The sequence below is a fragment of the Galeopterus variegatus genome, unplaced genomic scaffold, assembly GCF_000696425.1.
Source record: "Galeopterus variegatus unplaced genomic scaffold, G_variegatus-3.0.2 Scaffold4386, whole genome shotgun sequence".
Classification (NCBI taxonomy): domain Eukaryota; kingdom Metazoa; phylum Chordata; class Mammalia; order Dermoptera; family Cynocephalidae; genus Galeopterus; species Galeopterus variegatus.
The window spans coordinates 91408-112170 of NW_007730497.1; the positions used below are offsets into that span (position 1 = coordinate 91408).

Here is a 20763-nt window from a genome sequence, read left to right on the forward strand (position 1 = left end):
ATGTGCTCAGTAATATATCTTTTAAAACCAATTGCAAACTGAAAACAGGAGAAATAAAATGATTGCTGGCTAGTGTAAGAAAACACTGCACAAAAATAATCGATACTATGAAAAGAATTAAATTTGTCTTTGCCATAAAGGGCCAGTAGTCATTACAGAAAATCAAATACTTAATATGGAAAGGACTTTTTAAATTCTTTTAGAATACAAAAGAAGATAACATGAAAGATGAAATCATGAAAGATAATATGCTAGAATAAAGAGGGCAGAGGGACAAATCCAAAAAATAGTAATTATCAAAAAAAGACTACAAATAGAACAGAAAGAATGTGCAGAAATTTGAAGAGTAAAACAAAAAACATCCTGACCTGAATTTACACGTCGAAAAAGGATTAACCATGCTTCAAGCAAAATTAATGCGAGGCGAGACATAATGCACGCATAGACACCCTGGCAATTATCTTCCCCTACCCCCAACCTCTCACCCCCCCAAACATCCTGGGTTTAAAACTTTCTTAACCTTTTATTTTTTTTATCAATATACACTGTAGTTGATTTTCATGTCTCTTTACTGATTCCTCCCTCCCCCACATCAACATCATATCTATTCACGTCTCTTAACAAGTTCAAGGAATTGTGATTGTTGTGTCTTCTTCCCCGCTCCCCCCTCCATGATTGATTGTGTATTTATTTACTTATTTTTAGCTCCCACAAATAAGTGAGAACATGTGGTATTTCTCTTTCTGTGCCTGACTTATTTCACTTAATATAATTTTTTCTAAGTCCATCCATGTTGTTGCGAATGGTAGTATTTTGTTCTTTTTTAAATAAGTTTAGATTTACAGAAAAGTTGCAAAAAATAATACAGAGAGTTCATATATCCCTTCACCCAACTTCTAATTTAACAACTTATATAATCATAGAACAGTTAGCAAAGCCAAGAAATTAGCATTGGTACATATTGTTAACTAAGCCACAGACCCCATTCATACTTCAACAGTTTTTCCACTAATGTTTTTTTTTTTTTCTGTTCTAGGATGTAATCCAAGATCTTAATTGCATTTATTTGTCGTGTCTCCTTATTCTCCACCTATCTGTGACATTTACACAGTCTTTTCTTGTCTTTTATGACCTTGATACTTTTAAAGAGTACTGGTTAGTTATTTTGTAGAATTTCTCTCAATTTTGGTTTATCTGATATTTTCTGTTGATTAGATGGAAGTTATGTATTTGAGGCAAGAATATCACAGAAGTGATGTGCCCTTGTCAGTGTATCATACCAGGGTATGTGAGATGCCAGTATGTCTAATTACTGGTGATAAGGTTAACATCATTAAAATTTTATTAAGCATAAAAAATAACTTGCCTGCAGTAGCATAGCTCAGTAAGTGGAAGACCCAGGACTAAAACCCATGCATGTTCTCAACCACAGAGAAAAATGTTAGCTAGCTCTCTGAAATCGTTAGAGTGAAGCCCATTGACAAACCCAGTCATGCACACAGAAGTTCCCATTAGTATTTTAGTGCCTCTCTCTTAAATATGGGCATGCATGCACATTAAATAAAAGCCTCTATAGTAAGGGAACAAAACAAACAAAAGAGATTGAGATGAAATATACAATGCAAGGAGCATAAGAAAATATCAAAGAAACTACTATTAATCTTCTCTCAGAAATAAGAGAAAATTAATGTGTTCAATGCATGGACAGCCTGACCTCTTTTTTTTCTTCAAACATCTCAGTCCTTTTAAATGTTTTTTTACCTTTGTATTTTGAAATAATTTCACATTTACGGAAAAGTTGTAGAAACTAGAGAGTTTCTATATATCCTTTACCATACTATTCTTTGGCTGAAGGGCACTGCACAAGAAATGAACATTGATACAATTCTCTCAACTAAACAATATACTTTACTCTAAAACTTCACTGGTTTTCCACTAATGTGATAACTGAAATAAATTACATATGGAAGGGTTAGACATTAAAGGTAAAAGCCTTCAGAGAGTAGAACAAAAAAAAAAGAGGTGAATAATTATAGAGAAAAAGATAAAATTAAAAGATTACTTCAAGAAGTCAAATATTCTATTATTTCCAGGAAGATAAACACAGAAAATGGTTTAGAGGAAATTATCAAAAAATTAATATAAGAAAATTTCCTAGAAACTTAAGAATAAGAATCTCTAAATTGAAAGGACTCACCAAATACTTGGCATAATCACTGCAGAAAACTCACACTAAGACAAATTATTGTGAAATTTCAGGATAGCAAGAATAAAAAAAAAATTCTCAAAGCTTCTAAAGAGAGAAAACAGGTCACGTACAAAGGATCAGCAACACTGGATCCTAAAAAGCTAGAAGACAATGGAGCAGAGCTTTGAAATTTTGAAGGAAAATTTCAGCTTAGAATTCTACAATAGACATGTATAAATAAATCAAAAAGACATTTTATATAGTAGATTCTCAAAAAAATTACTTCACATGCATTCTTCCTCACAATGCTCCTGAACACGTATTTTGCCAAAACAAGGAAATAAATCAGGAAAAGATATGGAATCCAAGAAAAGGGCATCCAACACAGAGCAGAGACAAAGGGAATTCCCAGGATGACAAAAAGGGAAGTCTCAGGACGGTGGCTCTTCAAACTGACTAAGAGAGCAACCAGTCCAGATTAGAGCAAGATTCCAGAAAGATTCTTTCCAGGAGAGAAGTGGGGAAGAATTTTTATTTGTGTAGAAAATTGTATTAGGTATTTTACAGAGCTTTTGAAGCATATGGAAGGATTTAGCCATAGATTTAAAGAAAATTATATGAAAGGGAAGAACTGGGGCAATTAGTGAAAAACAAAAAGTTGTTCAAGAAACAAAATGTAATTATAATACACCACTTAGCCCATTAGTGAACAGTATTTACATAGGCATAACAATTAAAATAATGAACATATATTTAAGCAAAAATTATGGTGTAAGTTAATTTGGAGTGTGGGTGAGAAGTTAAAAGAGGTACATAAAAAAATCTTCATCTACCTTATAATTCACTAGCTGATGAATAAAACTGTTTCATTAGGAGAGACAGAAATGATGGAAGTGAATACCACTAGAAGAAACAACACAAAAAAGCAAAATGTGACCACCTCTAGGAAGTGGAGTATGAGACAGGAAGTGGGGGCGGGGAGGAAGAGGCCTGTTTTTGTTTCCCTTTTACCACTATTTGACTTTTAAAACTATATATTACTTTAATAAAATTAACTTCAAAAGTGCAAAGAATACCAGATTGAGTGTTTTCAGCAAAGATATATCAGGTAAATGAAAACAACAGTAGGTAAAAAACAAGATGACATTAATATAAGAAAATGAATTTCAAGGTAAAAAGCATTAAACAAGACAGAGAAGGCCAGTTTATAGTGATAAAAGGTTAAATCTATAATGAATAAATAAGTCGAATAATGTAACATCAAAAATATAAAGTTAAAATTGTTAGAAATACCAGGAGAAAGAAACATAATTGTGATTGGAAACTTTAATATCATAATCGTAACTGAGATTTGAATAAATAAAGTCTAAAAAATATTACATACAAATAATACATATTGGATTTTGTGCCTTGCAAAGAGAAAGCTGTTCCTTTTCTAGCATCCATAAAAGTTCCAAAAGTTGATAATATTCTAGTCACAAAGTAAACCTCTATAATAAATTCAATAGACTTTACTGGCCATATTCTCTGATTATATAATATTAGGTATAGTCAAAGCCAGCATTGTGCAAGACAGAAGTATTGACAGACTGAATCCCTGGCAGGCAAGGTTACCTAGTGAAATGGCAACAAATGGATATAGTCCAGATGATGGGGCCAAGAGCTCTATGCTATGGGCCATTACAAGTTCAACTATGGCACTCCTTCTTAATCTATGGCACCACTTCTTAAACTACAATGTAAGCTGGGGCCTAGTTTGGCCCACTGTTCACCCCTCTAAATATTACCAACCATCTTAGCTGATGATTCCCTCAGGAGAAAATTGTCTTAAGGCAAAAATCACAAAACATCTGAGAAGCACAGCACAGTAAGAGCATTAAAAAAAAAAAAAGTAGAATAACAGCCAATATTAGCTCTTCCTTATGAATATAGTTTAAAGAAGGAAATTTTTAAAATAAATAATAAAGTCATCAGTTTCATGCATCTTTGAGAGGATTATCTCCAGACCTGACACTCATGCTTAAGGGTTTTTTTCCCTTTGTCTTGATCTTATCTATTTTTTCAATAAAGCTCACTGATAACTTTTACCTTAAACTTACCAGATAACCTGGAAAAAATTATGTCTCAGTAGTTCACTTTGAAAGAATGTCTAGTATATCTTTGTATTACCAAAGCAGTAATTTTCTGCTTACTTTTTCATTCCTCAGACTTAAGATAGGATTCTATCAATTTGAAGTTAGCTTTTCTACATACAACTAAATCAGATAAAATATATTGAAAAATTTTAAACATTCTCTTGGACGTTCTTTCTAAAGTACTTTAGACTTTAGGTATACCCTTCATGAAACAGTGTTGTTTAAAGTATTGTATTTGTTGCTTATATTTAAAACTTCAGAATTAACACATTGAAAACAGATTTTAAAGTATGTAAATTGCAGAACACCTTGTCTTCCTTCATTCTTTCTGCAATGAAATTTTCTCAACCCAAACTGTATTAGCTCTTTATTGCAAGGTGAAAATAACCTCCTATTACATCCTGAAAACCATTAAGGAAAACTTCTTTATGTCATCCTAGAATTTTAACCAAGATTTATTTAAAAGCCTCCTTACTCAACTTGAAAATTTAGCCAAATAATTTTTACTTGAAAAATATTTATAGTATATATTTTCTGTTCCATACTGTCCATTTGTCTTTTTCATGTAATGCTTATACCCTCTGGAAAGTACCTTAACTCCCTTTATTTTCACTTCCTATCTTGACTTTTGGTAATTTTTTCTGTTTTTTGAATGTTTCTTAAGGTTTAGTAAAAATAAGAAATGGAAGTAAATGTCAGATCATTTTATCCTAATCTGGCAAAAAAAAAAAAGACTTAATTGGAGGATGACATTAAAACTATAGCTAAAATAAAACTTTATTTATGGACTTAAGTTATTCATTGCTGTTTCTGTCACATATTGCTCTATCAGCTCTGGCACAATATAAATGAATTATGGACCATTAGTTAATTCTATAAATCACATAAATAAGTTGCCCCTTACATGAAAATAACATATGGACTCTACCATATGACAAGCCTTAAGTAAAAGCTCATTCTCAGTAGTTTAATTCATCAAACATTTATTAAACATAACATTTGAAAAATAATATTTGCAGTGCTGTAAATACAGTTACTAAAACCTTATCCTTGAGACTACATTCAGCTCTATTTATGACCTGAGCCAATAGTTTTCTTTAACTGTTACTTCAGAATTGTCAATGGCTGTTTCCTTTAAGTATGGTAAAATTCAGTACCAACATGTACTTTTTATTGAAATTAGCAGGACCTAAGTTAAACTGTCTTGATTTGGAAAGAAATAAAAGGAATAAATGAGGAATGTCAATGGATCTTCTCTAGGATATCAGGTTAAATTATATATCTATTGTATTATTACATTTTTTAAAATTCTTATGTGAACATTTGTGACTCAAAAGTACCTTTTCTCTATTCTGAAATGTAATCAAAATTATTAATCAGCAACCAGGCAAGAATGTCATCTCTTACCATTCCTTTTCAACATCACACTGGAAGTTCTAGCTAACGCAGTTAGACAAGAAAAGGAAATAAAAGGTATACAGATTGGGAAAGAAGAAATAAAATTGTTCTTTTTCACAGATGACATGATTATCTATGTTGAAAATCTGACATAACCAATCAAAAAACTCCTGGAACTAATAATAAGCAATTATAGCAAGGTTGTAGGATAAGGGATTAATATATTAAAGTCAATCACTTTCCTATATACCAGCAATGAACAAGTGGAATTTGAAAGCAAAAACACAATACCATTTAAGTTAGCACCCCAAAAGATGAAATACTTAGGTATAAATCTGACAAAATATGTACAAGATCTATATAAGGAAAACTACAAAACTCTGATGAAAGAAATCAAAGAAGAACTAAATAAATGAAGTGATATCCATATTCATGGATAGGAATACTCAATATTGTCAGGATGTCAGTTCTTCTTAACTCGCTGTACTGTACAGATTCAACTCAATCCCATTGAAAATTCCAGCAAGTTATTTTGTGGATTTCAATAGACTGATTGTAAAGTTTATATGGAGAGGCAAAAGACCCAGAATAGCCAACACTGTATTGAAAGAGAAGAACAAAGTTGGAGAATTGACACTACCTGACATCAAGACATACTATAAAGTTATAATACTCAAGACAATGTGATATTGGCAAACAAAAGATAAATAAATCAGTGGAACAGAACAGAGAGCCCAGAAATAGACCTACACAAATACAGTCAACTGACCTTTGACAAAGAAGCAAAGGCAATACAATGGAGAAAATATAGTCTTTCCAAAATACAGTGCTGGAATAACCAGATATCCACATGCACAGAAATGAATATAAACACAGACCATATGCCCTTCACAAAAGTTAACTCAAAAGTGAATCCTAGACCTAAATGTAAAATGCAAAATTATAAAAATTCTAAAGATAACATAGAAAATCTAGATGATTTTGGATTGGGGGATAAATTTATAGGTACAACATCAAAGGTATGATCCACGAAAAAAACAATTGATAAGCTGGACTTCATTAAAATGAAAACTTCTGATCTGTGAAAAATACTGTTAAGAGAACAAGAAGATAAGCTATGAACTAGGAGAAATTATTTACAAAAAATATCTAATAAAGGAGTGTTATCCAGAATATACAAAGAATTCTTGAAACTTAACAATAGGAAAATGAACAACCTTGTTAAAAAATGGGCAAATGATCTGAATAGACACCTCACTAAGGAATATAAATAGATGGCAAATAAGCATATGAAAAGATACTTAACATCATATATCATTAGAGAATTGCAAATTAAAACAACAATAAGATACTACTACACCACTATTAAAATGACCAAAATCCAGAACACTGACAACACCAACTGCTGGCAAGGATGTGGAACAACAGGAACTCTCATTCATTACTGATGGAAATGCAAAATAGTACAGTCACTTTGAAAGACAGTTTAGACAGTTTTTTATAAAACAAAACGTATTTTTACCATTCAATCCATCAGTCATGCTCCTTAGTATTTACCCAAATGAATTGAAAACTCATGTCCACACAAAAACCTGCACATGGATGTTTATATCACCCTTATTCATAATTATCCAAACTTGGAAGCATCCAAGATGTCCTTCAGTAGGTGACTGGATAAACTCTGGTACATCCAGACAATGGAATATTATTCAAAACTAAAAAGAAATGAGCTATCAAGCCATGAAACCTCATAGAAAAACCTTAAGTGCATATTGCTAAGTAAAGGAGCCCATCTAGAAAGGCTACATACTATGTGATTCCAACTATATGACATTATAGAAAAGGCAAAACTAAAACCATGACATTATGCTAAAAGCAAAACAAATATTTCAGTATTACAGGAAAGCTCTTTGTAGACTAAACATTAAACTTTCTGACAGTAAAACATAAAATAAGTATGGATTTAATTTAAACATAGTGACAATGTACAAATACTTAACTTTTTATCTATCTAAACATATATCTAATTCTGTTATTTGTGATCTCAAAAGCACTAGTATTAACAGCTTCTTAATTTCTCCCAAGGTTTTTAATAAGGTTATAATTTCTGATTTTGAATTATATTTAATCAAGGTGAATCCAATATATTTAAGTCTGGTAATAAGTTATTTCCACAATATAAAGTGTTTTTAGTTCAGGCTAATATAACAGCTATATCATTTACTGGGTGGCTAAAGCAACAAGCATTTATTTCTCATAGTTTTGGAAGCTGGGAAGTTCAAGATGAAGGTGCCAGGAGATCTGGATCTGGTCAGGGCCAACTTTCCAGTTTGCAGATGTCTGTCTTCTCATTATATACCCTTGCAAGGCTAAGAGCAAAGACAGCAGAAGCAAGCTCTCTCCTGTCTTTTCTTATAAGGGCAATAATCCTGTTTGTGAGAGCTCCACCCACATCACCTAATTACCTCCCAAAAGTCTCACCTCCAGATACCATCACACTGGGGATTAGACTTCAACATATCAGCTTTGGGGGGACACAAACATTCAATCCAAAGCAAGAGTATACTCACCCTGTGCGTGTAAGGCATCTTATTAAAGGTTTTCTTTCATAGGATTTGAGAAGTTCTCTACCCGAAAATTTCTTCCCGGCCTGAAAAGGCTAAACCACAGGTCAAGAAAGTACTCAATTGAAAACTCAAGACCACACAAAAACCTGCACACAGATGTTTATATCAGGCTTATTCATAATTACCCAAACTTGGAAGCAACCAAGATGTCTTTCAGCAGGTGAATGGATAAACCGTGGTACACCCAGCTTAAGCTTTTCAGGCCACATGTTCTCTTTCAAAACTACTGAACTCTGTCATTTTTGTGTGAAAATAGCCATACACAAAATACAAACAATGATCATGGCCAAAAGTACAGGCAACTAAAGGTAAAATAAGCAAATGGGATTATATGAAACTAAAAAGCTTCTGCCCAGCAAAAGAAACAATCAACAGAGTGAGAAGACAACCAACAGAGTGGGAGAAAATATTTGTAAAATATACATCAGACAGAGGATTAATATCCAGAATACACAAGGAACTCAAACAACTTTACAGCAAAAAAACAAATAACCCAATTAAAAACTAGGCAAAGGAGCTGAATACGCATTTGTCAAAAGAAGATATATGAATGGCAAACAGACACATGAAAAAATTCTCAACATCACTCAGCATCCGGGAAATGCAAATCAAGACCACTTTGAGATATTTTCTCATTCCAGTCAGGATGGCTAACATCCAAAAGACTGAGAATGATAAGTGCTGGAGAGGTTGCAGAGAAAAAGGAACTCTCATACACTGTTGGTGGGACTGAAAAATGGTATGGAAAATGGTATGGAAGTTCCTCAAACAATTGCAGATAGATCTTCCATATGACCCAGCAATTTCACTGCTGGGAATATACCCAGAGGAATGGAAATCATCATGCTGAAAGGATACCTGTACTCCAATGTTTATTGCAACACTATTTACAATAGCCAAGAGTTGGAACAAGCCCAAATGTCCATCATCAGATGAGTGGATAAGGAAACTGTGGTATATCTACACAATGGAATACTACTCTGCTATAAAGAAGAAAGAAATACTACCATTTGCAACAACAAGGATGGACTTAGAGAAAATTATACTAAGTGAAACAAGTCAGGCACAGAAAGAGAAATACCACATGTTCTCACTTATTCGTGGGAGCTAAAAATAAACAAATAAACACACAAACAAACATAGGGTGGGTGGGGAAGAAGACACAACAATCACAACAATTCCTTGAACTTTTTAAGACAAGTGAACAGATATGATATGGGGGGAGAGGACAGAGGGAGGGGAGAAGAGGAATGGGTAAAGGGTCATGAAAATCGACTACAGTGTATATTGAGAAGTTAAAATAAAAAATTTAAAAGGAAAATAAAAATCTGATAGATCAGATTTGGCCTGTAGGCCATAGTTTGACAACCGTTGCGTTAACCCATTTTTCAGGTTAATGTATCCTCTTAAACTATAATATGAAATATGGTATAAATGCTTTGGTTATATCTCCATTTTTAATTATTTTTAATCTTTTTTTTAGCTTAACATGGATTATTTCACCCTGAGCCTCTGGACTATATTTACATTTGCCATAAGTTCTTACTAGCCAAAATACTTCATCAATGGGGGGGATGGGGAGAGGCGGAAAAGTAAAAGATAATTTGAGATATTTATTAATTACTGTGTAAGGATAGTATTAGTTAATACAGTAGTATGAGCAAATTTTATACTGTCTTATTGTGTAGCACATTTATTTTCATATCCAATTATGTGTTTCCATTCTTAGTTTGAGCACTTGCATTTTGAGTCTATCATTTCTTCTAATTGAACTTTATTTTCTCCTTAGCCAGTCTTTTTTTTTTCACCCTTAGAACCCAGACTACTTGGATAGGCACACCTTACTTTTCAGGACCTAAGATTCAACTCATCAAACCTCAAGCCCTTACAGAACAGTTTTCTAAACTTTTTTTTAATAACATCTTCCCCCACTTTGAGGACACATGATTTTGCATTGTGCACTTCATTAACAATATTTTAAGTTTACCTGTTTTGGAAAGGCATGGGAAAGAGTATAGGTGTATCTTTTTCATTCCATACGATATTATTGTTCCTTCAGTATTGTGATCTATTTAAACTACTCATCCAAAATATATTGACAAGATCTGACGACTTCTTACTAGCCAAATCCCAAAGGTCTTGTGCTAGTTCTTGTCCTTTTAGATTCTCTTTAATTCAATACTGTTAACTAACCTGTCCTCAAATTATCATTCTCTTTGCCCTCTGAACTGTCTTCCTAAGAGAATTTTCCAGTTTTCTTTTGCATTTTAATAGTGTTTTAATCTGATGCCAATAGTTTTATTCTCTTCCTAATTTAATCCTAATAGATTACTATCTGAATTATGATCACTACCTCCTCAAACTGAAAATTATGAATACTTAATTTCTTACATTTTATTTTCAGAATCCTCACCACTTATATGCTACTTTGCCCATCTAATTTCTACTCTAAAATCTAAACAATGCTAGTGATTTTTCTGAGCTCTTGATGATACATGGTCTATTTTATACTATTTTGTGTCTCTTTTTCAGCTCATCAACTTGTAAGAATAATATACTGTATTAATCTTTCTCGCCATTACCTAATCCCTTTTTAAAGCTCTATTATTGCCTAATGGGATTGCTATTTATTTCTTCAAGACTTCTCCATCTTAACTTTTCATCCTTTAGTCATGCATAACATCTGAATTTAGGTTTTTTAATCTGAAATTAGTTTTTTTCTCTTATCACTTTCATCAACTTTTATCCATATCCTTACCAAATTCCTTACCATTAAATATTATATTCCCTCCAGTTTTCCCCTACTCATCAACCTAAATTATTCACATATGAATACAATGAAGCTAGCACTGTTCCTTGTTCTCTCTAGGCACATTGAGCCTTTAACCAAGCAATCTTACATAGAAAAGTTTGACTTCATTTCTCTATTTCTCCTGAGAGGACCAGAGTATATTGGGTTATAGCCAATAAGCTACGGGTAGTTGACTAGGCATGAATAACTGTATATTATCACAATAGATTTCATTCATTCAACAAATATTTATTGAGCATCTACCATGTGCTTGCCAGTATTCTAGACAGAGTACAGCAGTGAAAAAATATTAAGTGGTTTGGACAGTATTGAACAGGCCAGGGAAATCCAGGCCAGTCTGTAGAGTTTGGTTTTAGCAAAACAGACAAGTTTGAACCTCTACAGTCTTGCTGCCTCCAATGTGGTAGCAAATAGCCACATGAGGCTATTCGATTTCAATTTTAAATTAGCTGAAATTAAATGAAATTAAAATTTTAGTTCCTCAGGTAAAGGGACACGAAAATCAACTATAATGTAAATTGAGAAGTTAAATTTTTTTTTTTAATTTTAAATTTAAAAAATTTAGTTCCTCAATTATAACTAGCCACATTTCAAGTGCTACTGGCTACTGTCTTTGACAGTGTACATATAGAATATTTCCATTATTACAGAAAGCTGTATTAGACAGCACAGCTCTAGAGATATTGGAACAGATATGGAAAATTTTGATCCTCTCCAAAATTAAAAATATGTCTAAGGACAGCTTGATCCCCTAAATTAGAAGCTGGCTTACTCAAAATGCCAAAAAGGAAGTAGCAGCTAGGTTGGTTTTGGGGGGGTGTTGGGCAACTAATAGCCTTTGCCAAACACTACTCTCCTTTTAAAAACAGATTTTTAAAAACCACCTAATTGAAGGAAATGTTATAACTCACTGTGCTGACCTGTTCCTCATTTTATGTACTAAACATTTATACTGTGACAGAGACTAGAGATTTTCTAATATAGATTGTAAGCTCTCAGAGAGCAGGGAGCAAGCTTTTCCTGAGTTCTGGAACCCTCCTATCTGCTAGCCTCTCACTTCATAACACTCTAATTTAATTAGTACCACATGTTATTCAAATATTTAGTAAATGTTGATTGCTATTCTACACTCATCTATTCTTATCCCTTTTATTCCAGTAGTGTTTCTGACCTATATTTTCTTTTTGCTTAACAGACAGTGTGGAGCATTCATTATTAAGACAATTGGGCAGCTCTAGTCCAGCTCAACTGATATCTTGTCTAATGATCCTTGTGTGGCCGAGATCCAGCTTCAACAAACCGGCTAGAAGCTGCCTGTTGTGAAACTTAGGGTTAGTTAATATCTCAATATACTTACTTATTCCACTATAAGCTATCTAAATTTGATAAAATTTGCTTTTTCAGCTGTTCTACAAAATTACTTAGGTAGATGTGGCATGTTGGGTTTTTTTAATGTGTTAATCTAACTGTGGTGACATTTTCTACATGTTTTATCCATTCCATAAATAATAACCACATTGGGAATAGTGAGGTGTCTTTTCATTTTCTCTGCTTTGTGTTATTTCTTTTCTTCTCAGACTTTTAGATGTTATGTTTCATACTTTAGTATTTATTTTAATATTTAGGATAAGAGTCATTTCTAATTTTAATAGAATTTTTAATACTTTCATACCTTTTAGAATATATTATATTAATTAAATTTAATGATTGAGTTCTGTTACTTTGCTTTACTATTTTGTCATTTAATATGATTTTTGTCTAATTATTTGTTACTGCTACTCCTTACTTAATTTTGCTTCTGCCATGGTTTTCAGAATTTGAATAGTATTTGTGCTTCTTTTTATATAACTTTTTCTAAATATTAGAAATACTGTCAACATGATCAGTATTCTTGCCTTTTCATGTCATTAATTTGACTATATTAAATTTTTTCTCTAATATTTAAGATAATACTTCAACCCTCCTATAACATAATCCATTTTGTACCAAATTTTATATAATATGGATCAACCTAGTGGAATCTTTATAAAAGAAGGGCTCACATCTGACATGATCCCATAATATTGACTGACATTCCACTGTGTTAGTGTTCTTTGACTGCTTTAATCTTTTAACCTTTTCTTCTTATGTGTTACCAATATATTCGATTATATATATGATTAATTTTTAAAAGGACAATTAATTGTTTTCACAAAATGTAAAACTTTTTCTTACACCAAAGGAAAACTTTAGATTCTGATTCTAAAGCCAGTTCTTCTTATAAAATTGGAAAATAGGTGGGGGAAAAAGTCACCATTCAGAAGTTACAAAACAAATCATAAGGGTTTTTAATCACTAAAATTTCTGTACTAGTGCAAAAAATATCCCTCTTTACATTCATTTGCAGTTACTTCACTGACTTCCTGATTTTAGAAGTTGGGGGGGAAAGCCATAAAAATTGGTTTACCCTAATAAATCTATCTCTTCCCTATCCTTCCAACCCCAAATGGATTCCATACTCAGCATTAGCAGCAGAAATAATAGGACATAGACCCCAGAGTTTTTCCTGGTGAGTCAAATGTGTGTTTTCTTTTGAAACCATAATAAATATGTTTGCCAGTCAAATGGTTTCATGAGAACAGTAGGACCCAATGAATGTATACTAGCATACAAGGATCCCATGTACATTAATCATTCTCAATTTTAGAAATGTAAATCGACTAATAAGTCCCACAGTGAAATTTCAAAGGTTTTTGTTCTGTCAGTAAAAATTTATTTACCACTGATGTTAGAGAGAACAATAAAGTTAATGTTTTGATTTTCAAAATGTGAAACATGATGCCAAACAAATCCTGGACTGATAATAAAAATTAATGATGTATTATTGGATAAGGAATTTCAATAATAATTGATACCCAAGTGTGTTTCTTCCATAGAACTATATAGAATATATGAATACACACATCTATACATATATAGCTTATGTGCATGCATATGCACACACATATATAATTCATACATACAAACTTTCTCAGAATTTAGCTTTATTTTGAGAAGCTAATAAAAATTTTAGAATGTGTTGACAGTCTGAATTTATGGAGGATATCATCCAACCATCTTCATGGCTTAGCTTGATATCCCAAACATGGTACTTTTAAAAATAGACACATTGAGAGGATGAAAATTCTCTTTACACATACTAAGTAAAGCCCATTTCATTTTTTTCTATTTTATAGTATATCTTCAACAGAGAATTTGTGTGTGTGTGTGTGTGTGTGTGTGTGTGTGGCTGGTGTTACAAGGCTGTGCTCTAACCAACTGAGCTAACCAGCCAAACCTAATTTTTTAAAAGTAAGCTTTTATTTACTTAGAGCCCATTTTGAAAGGCCAATCTGAAGAAATTATCTAAAATTCAGTTTGTGTTAGAGTGAAATGAATAATACAGATATTATTTCATGTACAAAATCACAAGGTAATAACTTTGCAACCTGTCTTCCCAAAATTTCTAATTACAATCAGAGATAGAAAGGTGGTAACATGTCAAAAGATTAAGGATTTTGGAAAATTAATGCTTTAACTTCCTCTACCAGCTGATTTCAGAAGGATGGCTTAGAAAGAGGTATGATTTAATTTATGACAGATTGCTTTATAAATTTCCACCAACAATGGCAGTACAATATTTTCATACAAATTTACACATGATAACTCCTGTATTTATGAGTATGTTTCCTGGATTTATGCTATACTTCACTATAAAATAATGAATTGGGGTCACACATAAAAATTATTTTATCTTTCCCAGAAATTGTGCTCTGATAGTATTAAAAGATAGAATGAAAGGACGAGAAAGGACTTTAGGAGTACATCAAATCCAGCTTCATTATCATGCTTCAACGTGCTCTATTGTTATTACAGTAAATTGCTGGCCCCTAGACCTATACTTTGACTAAAATTTATTCTGGAATCACTACAGACTTAAAAGGGACAAAGGGCAAAATTTTACCCAAAGGATGAATATAAATAATATTCATAATTGTGCTATTTCTTTCAGGTCTATTTACTGTTTTCATCCCTGTGCATAAATTCCTGAAAATACGGTATCAGCTTGCCATACAACTCTCTGATTAGCAGCTACAGCAGCTGCTATTTGTTGGGCCTGCTGTGTGTTTCTGTCTCTCTGCTTGTGTGTATTACATAAATTTGCTAATATTTTCTGCATTCTGCCGGTTCCTTTCAGAATTCAAGTGCTATTCAACATTACTTGTTTTATTTCACATTGTCATTTTTTTATTTCTCCTTTCCATGTGAGATAATCCCTCAGTTTTCCATATACTAGTTTCATGGTTATCTAGATGTTACCCACTTTCTGACTGGTCAGGTTCCACAAATATAAAACAGCAGGCATCCATTTCAAACTAGTGAACTAACAGATTAATTAAGGATTTCCAGTTTTATAATTCTTTTCAGGCATGCCACTTAAAATAGTATCAATATAATGCCAAGCCTGATTATAGTTAAATGAAAAAACGTAGTAACAGGCCAAATAGTTAAGACATTTCATTTATGCTAACGAGTGATACCATATTGATATCCAACTTATTTTTAAAACACGTAATTTATAAATTTTCCATCTATTGACTTGTCAGTTTTCCTCATTTGACAATGTATTCATATTTCTTAGTTAATAGAAGCTAATACTTGAAGATTTAGTGATATTTTGTTGATAATTTTCTATTTAAGCTAGCATGTTAGCCTCGATTTTGCATTTCTATCAAGGTGTGTACCTACAGAGTAATTGTTATTTAGTATTTTTCTAAAGGTCATATGGGTCATAAACATCTCCTCAGTATACTTCCTCCCTTTGGAAATCAGGTGAGAGAAATGCCTCTCTATACTTAGAGACTAAAGGCCTTCCCTTCCTCCCCTGCTAAGAGTCTTTACCTCACTTCAGCCCTTTTACTTATTGGTGGTTGTTCATCAGAGAAAATTTGGGAGACCCTAGATCTTCGCACTTCTTCGGAATGTACCTACAAGATTTTGGTATGCCCTTAGGCCTGAAGAGAGAATGTCTAATAAGAAAGTCCTTTGATTAGACTCTTCTTTCTTCTCCATTTCTTCCTTTGTGGGACAGTGAATATAAAACACATATGTAATAGTTTTTCTTTCCTGGAGAAAATAAGGATAAGTCCTATTCACCCAACTCTACAAACCTTCTTGACTGAAAATGAGAGTGCTTAAGGATATTTATTATGTAGCCATTGTTTATGCACTGTCATCTCTGCTTTCATTTTCAAATAAAGCTCTAAGCTGAAAGAAAAGAAATGCAATTAAGCGCAGTTAATTTTGTAAGAGTTTTGCCTAATTCCAACTATATTACAAATGGCTTTTTAAATTCAAAAGATATTCATGAAGTCTGTGCCCAGCCCTATTTGCACATACATACACAAAAAAACCGGGGGGGGGGGGGGGGAAGAAGATATAAAAACTATTCTTTTATGAAGTTGTTACAAAAAGCAAACGGAAAGGGCATTCTTGGGGGGGACGGGAGCGAGGGAGGAGGGAGGGAGGTGTCGGTGATGGGCCATAATAAACATATACATTGTATATTGACAAAATAAAAATTTAACGAAAAATAAATAAATAAAATAAATTCAAAAGATATTCCCACAAAAAAAAAAACATTTATATTGAGGTAAATATATAACCTAATAATACTAACTTGGAATTCTAGATTTAGACAATAAAAGCAGGAGAGAAAAAGTACTTTTTTTCCTGTCTCAACTTCCCTAAGAATAGGTTAAGAATAGGAATGCCTATTAATCCAAAAGACTTAATCCAGATTGGCAGAATTTCCAACATGTAATGCAACATGAAAAAATTCAGGCAATGTGGAGAAAGGTGTTTTGGGTTAAGGAATCCAGTTTAAATGCAGTTAATTCATACTTTACAAAGGTCATTCTTGGTTTTCACAGCTTCTTTCCTTCTTCCATTTCTGAATGCATTGATACTCTTAAAGCTGCATGTTTTTCCACAGTGATTTCTAGTAATAACAGTGAGCATTTTGGAAGTATGAAAGAAGAAAGAACCAGGATAGCTTTTGCTTCAATGTGGACTGATATATCTTTTTAAACCACGATTAATTTTGCTTTATATATTATAAAGAGTATAAGAGAACATTTTAAAAGGCAATCAGGCAGTTACCTCTGTGACTAAATCCTAAAGATAAGATGAAACTAGGAAGGATGTGTTATTACACATTAATACACATCTTTTTTGTATATCTGTATCTTATTCTATATTTCAAAAAGTCTATCCTGTTTCCTCAAAGGCTTTCATAGGTGTAACCTTAGGTAATGAGATTCAACATTTTGTACTGTACTTTAGCAAATGTGTATTTGTGAACGCTGTTTCTGTCATAATCTAGGAGTTATCTCAGTTAAGTATTTTCTCCATCAGATGGGACTTGTGGTATTCACACTAATAGTGATTTTACTTTCACTAATGAAGAATTTGAAATAAAAAATGTTTCTAATATCTCACAGTATTTGAGTTTCAGATACTCTTTGGGCTATAATCACTTGTATCATCATTCTGTTCTTTTAAGTCCAGTTGAAAAAGATCTGGATCATATGAAACTTGAGGCTTTGTGATCATCTATAAGTGATCATCTATAAGTCCCTTTTATAGCAATGTCTTGATTGGAGCTTTCTTTAGTTTTATATGTGTGTGTGTGTGTCTATGTATCTGTGTATGTTCAAGGGGTCTTCAAAAAGTTCATGGAAAATGCTTATTATGAAAAAACTATGCGTGGATTGTAAAAAATTTTTGCGCCGAAATAAACTACTAACTTGTTATATAACATGTCTGAACAGGATCTAGTTTGAAGCGTTAAGAAGGATAAGACAGTTTGAAAAAAACGCCTATCAGAGCAACATGAATTCTGCAAAAATTGAAGCAAAAACAAACATTAATTCTGCTAAAACTGAACCAAAAAAAAAAAGTAAAATAATTGATGCTTTACAAAAAGTTTATTGGGACAACGCCCCCAAAGAAATCAGCAGTTTACAACTGGATAACTTATTTTAAGGGACAAGACTAGCCGGGGCTGCTGTGGTGCTCGGGAGCCGGCCATGCCTCCGAGGCTATGGGGGAAGGGGGCGCCGTGGGGCGCCTCCAGCCGTACCCCTCGCCCCCGGCGCCGCCGGGGCGGGGGGGGCGGGGGGGGGGGGGGGGGGGCCGCGGGGGGGCGCCCCCATCCGTCCCCCTCGCCCCCGGCGCCGCCGGGGCGGGGGGGGCGGGGGGGGGGGGGGGGGGGCCGCGGGGGGGCGCCCCCATCCGTCCCCCTCGCCCCCGGCGCCGCCGGGGCGGGGGGGGCGGGGGGGGGGGGGGGGGGGCCGCGGGGGGGCGCCCCCATCCGTCCCCCTCGCCCCCGGCGCCGCCGGGGCGGTGGTGGCGGCGGTAGCAGCAGCGTCAACGGCAGCCGCAGCGGTGGTGGCCGGCCGCGACGGCGGCGAGGACGAGGGTACGGGGCGAGCCGCAGTGGGCCTTAGCGAGGCTGCAGGAGAATGTATTTACTGGGCAATCAATTCCTACATGAGCCCGAACAAATGCTTTGGAATGCGTTCCCCTCTTCAGGAAGAGAACTCAGTTGCACGTCACAAAGTCAAATGCCACGGGAAACCGTTAGCTGGAATCTACCAGAAACGAGGAAAGAAATGCTGGGAATGCAATACGGAACACCATGAAGTCCAAGGAGCAGAGGATCAAAGACTCCAGGAGAGGTCCTCTGGCACCTTTAGCAAACCAAAAATCTAAAGCAGCAGAACCTCCAAAATTCTCCTAATGCAGCCATCGCCAAGCAAGCCCTGGAATAGCTCAAGGAAAAACGCACAGAGTAGCAAACTTACGGATTTCTACCCTGGACGAAGGAGCTCCGAGAAGAGCAAAGCTGAGCCGCAGATTGACCTCGTGGATGGCAAAGGGAGGGACATAATCGCCACCAAACAGTTCTCCTGGGGCAACTTTATAGTGGTATATCACGGGGGCCTCACTGAGATCACCGACACCAAGTGGAAGGCTGTGGATGGGCAAGACCCCTCCACGGGCTGCTACAAGTACTATTTTGAGTATCTGAGCAAAACCTACTGCGTGGATGCAACTACGGAGACCAACTGCCTCCGGAGACTGATCTATCACAGCAAATGTGGGAACTGCCAAACCAAACCGCACGACATCGATGGCGTACCTCTCCTTATTCTCATAGCCTCCCGAAACTTCGAGGCCGGGGAGATCTTGTATGACTATGCGAACCGCAGCAAGGCTTCCATCAGCCTCCTAGTAGCTGAAGCGTTAACCCGCCAGCCCGCCGCCCTCTCAGCCCCGCCCCTTCCTTTCTGCAACGGGATTGATTTTTTTTTTTTTTCCCTATACATTCTTAATCTTGGCGGATTACCTCAGATGTTTTTCAAAAGTATGTACACAAAAAAACCCGGGGGGGGGGAGAAGACATAACAGTTACAATTTCTTGAAGTTGATAGGACAAGCAAACAGAAAGGACATTGTTGGGAGGGAGGGGGAAGAGAGAGGAGGGAGGGAGATTTCGGTAATGGACCACAGTAATCAACCACGTTGTATACTGACAAAATAAAATTTGGAAGAAAAAAGGTATATTAAGATGCCTTTTCACTGTAGTATTTAAATATCTTTTACAAGTTTCCAAGGAGGACTTGAACAGATGGCCTTATTTTACCAAAACTTTTTTTTTTTTTTTTTTTCGTCCTTTTTGAGACCTGCCGCACCGCGCTCAGCCAGGGGGCGCTGTGAGCGCACAGGTCATCCCTATATAGGATCCGAACCCACGGCGGGAGCGCTACTGCGCTCCCAGCGCCGCACTCCCCGCACTCCCGAGTGCGCCACGGGCTCGGCCCACCAAAACTTTTTATATTCTAGTTTTTGTTACTTTTTTGCATACAAGTCGAACATTTGTGCTTCCCGTGCACGTAGTCAAAGACCCAGCACAGGTTTTGGAGGAAAGAGACAAACATGAACTAGGAAGCGGATGGGTCTCCTGCCTCCAGTTGAAGAGCCAAGACTTTCGTCCATACGCCGCCCTCTGAGGACAGGTGAGTGTGAGGAAGCCGCTGCCTCCCAGCGGCCTGGACAGCATTTCTAAGCTCTTGTTCTAACGTCTGGACAGGCGCACGTTGAAGTGTATGAATATTTTTTTTAAAGGGTTTCGTGGTAAGCTAGTCTTCCCCTCTGCTTTCTCGAAAGCTTACCGACCTCGTGGCGGGTGAGCATGGCTGGGATAGATTTACCCTTTCACAGCCTGCTGCTTTTCTGGGCACCTGCAAGCATCAGGGCCAGTAATCAAACTAGAGTTGGGCAGGGAAAAGCATTGCTTCCCTTCCCTTGCCGGAGCAGGGTTTCCTGAAACTGGGTTAATTGTTTATGGAAATGTGAACACTGAATCTTTTTTTTAATTTCTTTTAAAAAAAACATAGAACAACGTAGAAGTATATATAAGTCTTGTAGTGAAGTGGCTGCATGTTGTCTGGTTTTTGTTTCTGTAGAAGAGATTTGAAATGATACTCTATTCTCATCAAAAATAAAGTTTTGTAGTGG

The 20763-nt window shown here is 35.2% G+C and overlaps 1 protein-coding gene and 1 pseudogene across 2 annotated transcripts in view; both read left to right on the forward strand.

Moving 5' to 3' along the window:
* The window catches only part of BOLL (boule-like RNA-binding protein), a 48579-nt gene extending 34538 nt beyond the window's left edge, over window positions 1-14041 (forward strand). The window contains exon 11 of one of the 2 annotated variants that reach the window (XM_008587418.1): window positions 12356-14041. In XM_008587418.1, the coding sequence (XP_008585640.1) occupies window positions 12356-12379 (24 nt within the window). In that variant the 3' untranslated portion in view covers window positions 12380-14041. The remainder of the gene's footprint in view (window positions 1-12355) is intronic. The other variant, XM_008587419.1, reaches the window with a different exon arrangement.
* A 1922-nt stretch (window positions 14042-15963) lies between these two features.
* Window positions 15964-20255, forward strand: LOC103602965 (annotated as a pseudogene).
* The last annotated feature ends 508 nt before the right edge of the window (window positions 20256-20763 follow it).